At 41.2% G+C, this 7,993-nt stretch overlaps 1 protein-coding gene across 1 annotated transcript; it reads right to left on the bottom strand.

Moving 5' to 3' along the window:
- Positions 1 to 214: 214 nt before the first annotated feature.
- Positions 215 to 6,708, bottom strand: adsl (adenylosuccinate lyase). The gene is made up of 13 exons (XM_028986425.1): positions 6,461 to 6,708; positions 4,931 to 5,134; positions 4,137 to 4,181; positions 3,979 to 4,058; positions 3,693 to 3,864; positions 3,548 to 3,594; positions 3,211 to 3,301; positions 2,899 to 2,968; positions 2,506 to 2,653; positions 2,029 to 2,119; positions 1,778 to 1,867; positions 1,437 to 1,613; positions 215 to 1,354 (listed from the first exon to the last, which is right to left on the bottom strand). The coding sequence occupies exons 1-13, from the start codon at positions 6,605 to 6,607 to the stop codon at positions 1,268 to 1,270; spliced, it is 1,449 nt and encodes a 482-aa protein (XP_028842258.1). The 5' UTR covers positions 6,608 to 6,708; the 3' UTR covers positions 215 to 1,267.
- Between the last annotated feature and the right edge of the window lie 1,285 nt (positions 6,709 to 7,993).

The raw sequence follows: 7,993 nt of genomic DNA, 5'->3' as shown, positions 1-7,993 counted from the left end.
GATTCAGAGGTTACTCACTTGGAGCTTCAGTACTGCACATAGTAAAGTTCACAGGAGGAAAAAAAGTTCAGGCTACCATCTCAACATGAAAACGTTCACTTCTTTTTCCTGTTCCAACGTTACCATATCATGTGGAGTAGAGAGGGCCGCTTTCCTGGCTCTTATCTAAGAGGCCTTTGGACTCTTTACCTCTAATGGAACAGGTGTGTGCAAGTGACAGCAATAAAAATATTTATTTCAGGTAACAGTACATTCGGTCATTAACAAAAAAAACAGGTACCCATGATGCCAGGTACCCATCACATTTATTGTGCCCATACATAGTTGTGTTAATATTTCCATACCTTCTTTTGACAGATAAGCCTGATGCACTCCCAGCAAACAGAAGACACAGTGCAGGGAGTCATATCTAATCATACTCATAATTATTAATAGTCCATAAAACACAAGATATTCTCAGGCTTGGTTTAAAGTATTACTCTGGGAGGGGACACAGCACAGCCCAGAATTACATTAGCAGGCCAATGGCCTTGAAAAAATGAACTCTACAAAAGATCTCATTACCACAAGATTCACACTATTACAGGCCTGCTTGGTGTGGGAGAGTCTTTGTTTCTTCAGGAGGAAATTGGTAGAAACCAGATTAGCCAGAAGAAATCCATACAAAATGTTGAGAACCTGCACCAAGACCACGTTCAACCACTAGACCTCGACAGTTGCCATTCAGACATTTTGGTTCTATTTGACATGTACTGCACAAAAAAACATGACGGTCTTGGTTGGATCTACAGTTAGAATTATGGTATTTACTTCTTTACTTCCTCCGCTTTGGGTTATAGTGGACCTTGCACCCCCTGCCTTCAAATTAGAATATGCTAAGCAACTTCCCCTGTAGATTGCACAAACTACTAAAATACATTGCAAGTGCGCACGGCCTTGTTCTAAGCAGACACACACAAAAAATAGCACTTTTTCAGCAAGGATTATTTTGCCTTTGGATAAAAAAAAAAAAGACAAAAATTCAAATTGAGCAAAACAAAACTTCTATTGTGCTCCAAATTACAGCAAACAACCCAGAGGACTTCCCTAAATACTTTACACCTAATCAAATAAAAAATAAAAAAGTCACATACACACACATATCTGAAGAAGGTATCCAAAGAAGTCAGGCATTTATTTGATTGAATCTTTCCTGTAACAGCAACATATGAAATTTGTTTTGGACACTGAAGATGTCTTGGGTAATTAAGTGTGCAAGCAAAGGGCTTCAGAGCTCCAGTTCAATCTTGAGGTCCATCTTATTCTTGTATGGCTCCAGGAGGGGGCGCACTTCCTCTGCTAGGAACCTAGTAACCTTGCAAAAAATGGGAAAAAAAGGGAAGTCACAAACTGTGCAACATCGAGGGGAAAAACCTTTATAGCTTGCAACTGGGTACCTGTTGAGGTGCGCGCCCAACGAAAGTCTTGGGGTCGAGCAGGGAGTCCAGCTGGCCTAGGATTGGTGTGAAGTAGGGGTCAGCCTGAACCCGGGCGAGGAGGTCATTATCTCCACCTTCCTGCTTTACTACAGCAGCTGCCTGCTGCGACAACACACGGATCTTCTCATGGCAATCCTGTTAGTGAGCAGAAGTGGATGTCAAGAGACTGATTGCAGTGGTACAAACTGCTTTTCACTGCAAGTAAAACACAATGCTCAAAAAAATAAAGGGAACTCTTAAACAGGTTACAGTTCAGGACATCTATAGAAAATCTTTTGATAAAGAGTTCTGCAGTGTACCTGTCTGTTGCCTCCTGCTTTAACCATTGCCATGATGAGGTTTTCAGTGGCCATGAAGGGCAGTTCATGACGAATGTGTCTCTCAATCACCTTCAAGAATGGGGGTTGATAAAAAGACAAACAAACAAAAAAAGAATTTTGATGTTGATTCTCAGTGATCAGCAAGTAAATGTGACTTCATGGACTGATAACTGCAAAATATCTCTATATTTATTGAAGCAAGGATGAGGTGGTCTGTACATGCATATTACCTTGGGGTAAACCACCAGCCCCTCTGTGATATTCTGCAGGGTGGAGAGAATGATATCTGCTGTGAGAAAAGACTCAGGCAGAGAAATCCTCCTTAAAAACAAAAGAATATTTTAGCACACAGCCTCTATTTCAGCTCTCTCTACACACACACACACACACATGTATTTTATACACATATATTGCACAAAAACAGACCAACCATCAATTAGACTGTTCACTGACTTGTTTTCAGGTCGTCAAATCTGCAGTGTGTACATTATAAAAATGTAGATTTTCCAGTATGTCTGAGACAACAAAGTTCACTTTGAATCAGCAGGTCTGGCTGAGAGTTGCCCTCTTGAAGTACTTTTTTGACATTTATTAGGAATGTCAGTGGAACCATGAGTTGTGGAGCATGTGGTGCTGTCAGTATTCAAGGTGATTCCAATTTACTGTGAAATTAACCTGGCATTCAAGCGCTACAGCAATTGCTGTACCTGTTGGCACTGTCATCCAGCGTCCTCTCCAACCACTGCACTGCAGATGTCTGCAGCGGGTCGAACACCAGCGCCATCAAGTGGCGTGCCAAGCTACAACAACGCTCTGCCCGCATGGGGTTCCTCTTATAAGGCATAGCACTGGAGCCTAAAAGAAACAAAGCAGAAAGAAAAAGAGACGACTTAAATGAAGAAACGTGACTTTTTATGTAATAAGTACTGAAAAAAAAAAAAATAGGATTATCAAAATGTTTTGGATCTGCATAATCAAATACTTTGAAAAACAAATCATTTGATATTCAACTGAGGACTATACAATTTTTTTTTTTTTTATTATTAAATTATAACTAAATTTAACATGTATTCCCTGTGAAAATTGTTGAAAGAGGCTACCTATCTGCTCCTTCTCAAATGGTTCCTCAATCTCCTTTAGGTTGGCCAACAGACGGATATCAGTACATATCTGAGTAGAACATAAAGGTCTTGTTTTAGTACATTTTAGAATCCTAAAATTACACAGTTAGATGCCACATATGCCCTGATTTTTCCTTTGGGACAAATGGAGTATTTATCTATCATATTTCATGTCAACAGGTTATGTAGACAGCCAAAGGAATCAGGTTTAAAATGCCTCACTACTACAGGCTTCATAAACACAGAATTCCAGCTGATCCTGGATCAGAACCAGTTACTGCTTGAGCTTGCCTTGTGGACAGTTGCTCCCATGCTGGCCAGCACATTCAGAGAGTCGATGTCCACTTTACGGCTGTATGTCTGTCCAGTCACCAAGTAGGCCCTGAAGAGAATGAGGGGTACATTTCTCATTTTTTTTAAATGTGTACATTCTAAGCCAGTGGTTCCCAAAGTGAGAGTGGGGGGACACTAAAGCAATAAATGCAATTAGGGCCGAAAACCATGAAGTACCCAGCAACGACTATCAAACTTGTTTGAGTGTCGTCTACTAGTAAATTAGACCAGATTTGCAAATATTTCAACCCTTAATAAAGGTACAGTTGACAATTCTAGATCCACCTGGACGTACTTTTTAAAGCCTGCCATCTCGGTCACCTTCTTGTCCAGTTCCTCTACCTAGAGAAAGAGAAGTAAAAAAATTCATACCTATACTGCTTTGTGCGTTTAGTCTATAGTATATCAGTTTAAAGAAAATTTGAATGTGGTGTGTTCACCTTATCATGGTCACCTTGAAAGAGCTGCAGAAAACTGGCCTGGGTGCCCGTGGTGCCTTTGACGCCACGGAAGCGGATATCGTCATGAGCACGCTGAAGGTTCCTCATGTCCATGGTCAAGTCCTGGAGCCAGAGACACGCCCTCTTTCCCACTGTGGTTAGCTGAGCTGGCCTGTCATGTAAAAATTAAGAATGAGGATAAACGAAGCGGGAAAAATGGGAATGGGTGACCAAAAACGTTCCTTTCATCTGTAGATTTTCTGATCAAAGGTGGATCAATACTTACTGATAGTGGGTGAATCCCAGTGTGGGGAGGTCTGCGTATTTTTCAGCAAAATTTGCCAGCCTGTCAATAACACGAGCCAGCTGAGAAAAGAAGACAAATAGTTTATTACACATGAGATATTAGAAATAGAGAAAAAATTATTAATTAATAAAACTCACCTTAGGCAAAAGAATATCAAAGCCATCCCGCAGCATAATCAGATCCTGAAAAAATACAGAAAATTCTAATGAGAAACCTATATCCTTCTAGCCTCAGAGACTTCAGACTGCCCTCCAAGGTGCTCAGGAACTCCTGCACCATAGAGAGCATCCTGACAGGAAATATCTCAACCTGGTTCGGGAACAGGACCATGAAGGACAGGCGAGCCCTACAGAGGGTGGTTCGATCAGCCGAACGAATCATCCGTACCAAGCTCCCTGACCTTCAATCTACCTACAGCAAACGGTGCTGTACCAGGGCCAGGAAGATAGTGAAGGACCTCACCCACCCCAACAATGGACTGTTCTCTCTGCTGCGATCAGGGAAGTGCTTTCGCTCCCTGAAGTACAACGCAGAGAGAATGAGGAGGAGCTTCTTCCCGCAGGCTGTCCGAGCTCTCAACAACAACAGTACATAGAACTCCAGCACTTTCACCTTCAATCACTTTGGACTCTTTGCAAAAAATCACTTTGCACAAAATCTTTGCGCTTTTTACTTTACTGCTCTTTTCTTTATGGCTCTTTTCTTTAAACATTGTCTTTCACTCATTTGCACACCTTCATCCTACCAGTTACACATATTTTATGTTAAAGATGTTTTTAAAGATGTTTGCAATATTTGCATATATTTGCAATACTGTTGTCTGCAGCAGTTGCAAAAAGCATTTCACTGCATATCATAGCGTGTATGACTATGTATGTGACAAATAAAATTTGAATTTGAATTTGATTACTCTGGTCAGTGACCCCCTCACCGTGTTGTCACCAACGTAGCAGGATGTGGCGCCCAGGTGGATGATGGGAGCGGCAGAGGGGCAGCAGTGGGCAAACGTGTGGACGTGCGCCATGACATCATGGCGCAGTTTCTTCTCCTCTTCCGCCGCCATGGCGAAGTCTATGCTGTCCACGTGACTCTCCATCTCCGCTACTTGCGCGTTAGTGATGGGGAGACCCAGGTCCTGCACGGCCAGGCAGACGGTTTCATTTATTGGTACTGATCCAATTTTAATTAAATCACAGGAAACTCAGAGTGACACACAGCAGGGCTTTTAAACAGAATATCAGAATTAGAAACAACTCCTTATTCCATAAAGCTTTCAATACAAAAAAAATAAAATAAACCACTATTAAATAAAAAACTAAAGAAATTAACACAGCCACCACACCACTGGCAAATTTACATCTGTAGTATGTTAGGGAATCCAAGTGCTCCACACTCACTCTCCAATTACCGTGACATTTTAGAGCGGCTATTTTAAAACGTGCCTCGCCCACATCGCTCAAAGCTTCATAAAATCACAGACACCGATTATGTGTACTATGTTATGAATCTGAATGAGAAAAATCTCTCTGACCACAGCATGTTTCTCGCTGATTATTAGTCAGGAGGTCAAATGAGTCTCCTCATGTGAATGACGGTCCAAAGAATTATTATGGGAATTAGGGAAAGCGTGCATCTCATCTTGGGTTGAACTTGCACAACCACTCTATTCAAGGGCGCGTTTCAATTTCCTGACTTCAGACAAATTGGACCAAAAACTGTCTGTGCGGGACTTCTATGTACAATAGTGGACATATTGTGGTAGTAGCCTAGTGGGTAACACACTCGCCTATGAACCAGAAGACCCAGGTTCAAATCCCACTTACTACCATTGTGTCCCTGAGCAAGACACTTAACCCTAAGTTGCTCCAGGGGGACTGTCCCCTGTAACTACTGATTGTAAGTCACTCTGGATAAGGCTGTCTGATAAATGCTGTAAATGTAAATGTAAAAGAACACATCTGGTTGGTCACCGCTGGATTACACATACTTACAATATCGTGAGAGAGAGACAAACTAGTAAATAAAAACACATTTGAAATCATTGTATATATGTTTTTACTTAATAGTAGTGGTATTAGTTACGCTTTTCTACCTGAAACGACATATACAGCGAACTAAATCGATAATAACGTTGATTATTTGCCCAAGTTTGTTCTCAAGAATGACCTCTGACCTCTATAATATACTATAATGCAGGACAGACAGGCGACATTTATTGGCGCGTCTTTCCAAATCTCTGCTGATGAGTTAACTCGGAGTGGAAACTCGATTTAAACTCTCCGCAAGCATTATAAACACGCCACGATACGGTCAGGAAGAGATGTTTATTTAGTCGTCTGAGCAGGAGAACTATTTATATCTCTGGGGAAACTTGAGATGGGTTGAAGGTCATACTTTCACTCACACGTTATAAAAGTAAAAACTGGTTTTATAAAGCGCTGCCGTGTTATAGCCTTCTCACCTGCTCAGCTTTGGCCAGATAAATCCACAACTTTCTCCAGGTGGTGAACTTCTTCCTGTCGCTGAAGTTGTAGGCCATTTCCTTGCTGGCATAGCGGGACACCAGTGGTGAGCGGTACTTCGTAAACTCGTCGCCGGTCGCGTCCATGGCTGCAGAGTGAAGCGTCGCTCCCGGGCGACGGACGTGAACGCCGGAGTCACGCCGTCCAGACCTCGGCAGCAGCTGCTTCGGCGGTGTCGGTTACCGGCGACTAGTATGGAAGCGGAATCACTGTGCGCCATCTGCTGGCTCGGAGTGACATTGTTTCAATTTTTTATTATTATTATTATTTACAGCATTTATCAGACATTTACAGCATTTATCAGACGCCTCTATCCAGAGCGACTTACAATCAGTAGTTACAGGGACAGTCCCTCCCTGGAGCAACTTAGGGTTAAGTGTCTTGCTCATGGACACAATGGTAGTACATGGGATTTGAACCTGGGTCTTCTGGATCATAGGCGAGTGTGTTAACCACTAAGCTACTACCACCATTATTGTTATTATTGTGGTTGTTGTTTTTGTTGTTGTCGTTGTTGTTATCATTATTATTATTATTAGTTGTGCTGAAATAATTTATAATTAATAGATTATTGCCTAGACTTTGCCTAGACGTTTGGACTGTTGAATATACTCAAAACGGAGAGGGAGGATAAATGAGCTACAATAAAAAGAATTAATCATAACTGGGTCAAAAATAAAACAATAAAACATTTTGAGGGCCAGTCTGCTTTTAGGTATAGAGTTTTTCGATTGCAGAATAAACATTTACACATTACACCTAACAAAGTATTTTTGTTTTACTTAAAGGACACTACATCTATGAAATGGAGCTGTACAACTTACTTTTCATTTCCTATTATTTGAATTCAACATAAAATTTACTCCAATTACTAACCTTTACCAATTATTATTTTAGGGAATTGGTTGAACCTTTCTGCCTTCAACATGTCTATTACGTTACAACAAATCAAGCTAGTGCATGACAATAATAAATGACATGTATATTACAAAAAGCAAATAGTTGAAACTGACAAATGTATTTACAGCACCATTGCTTTAAATGCAACAGTGTCACGACTTTGGTCACAGTGCCTACTGACACAACAGCCAGTCTTGATGACTGAAGCACCTGCCAATGTGAGACACAATAAAATGCCCTCCCTCAAAATCATTCAGATCGTTGCCCCTTGCCATCTCAAGATGAATAAGATCAAATTGTTCTCCTGATGTGAACCAAACGTGAAAAATAATTTAAATGATGTGCAGGTCAAGCAGTCTGAGATTACAAAGGTTTACAACGTGATAAAAGCAGCAGTAAAGAATTTACACCACTTTTAGAACAAAACGCATTGCTTCAACATCAAACATTTTGCATTAAAGTTAAAGTTAAGCTTGCAAACAGAAATGGCAGCAGCGGGTTAAACGTACTGAACCGCTCCGCTTCCAGCTTCCGCTGCATTACATATCCCTCCGCCGAACTGGGTGAGATGA

This window comes from Denticeps clupeoides, chromosome 7 (genome assembly GCF_900700375.1).
Source record: "Denticeps clupeoides chromosome 7, fDenClu1.1, whole genome shotgun sequence".
NCBI classification, from domain to species: domain Eukaryota; kingdom Metazoa; phylum Chordata; class Actinopteri; order Clupeiformes; family Denticipitidae; genus Denticeps; species Denticeps clupeoides.
Note: the sequence above shows the minus strand (reverse complement) of the source record. Positions and strands in the feature narration are given on the sequence as shown.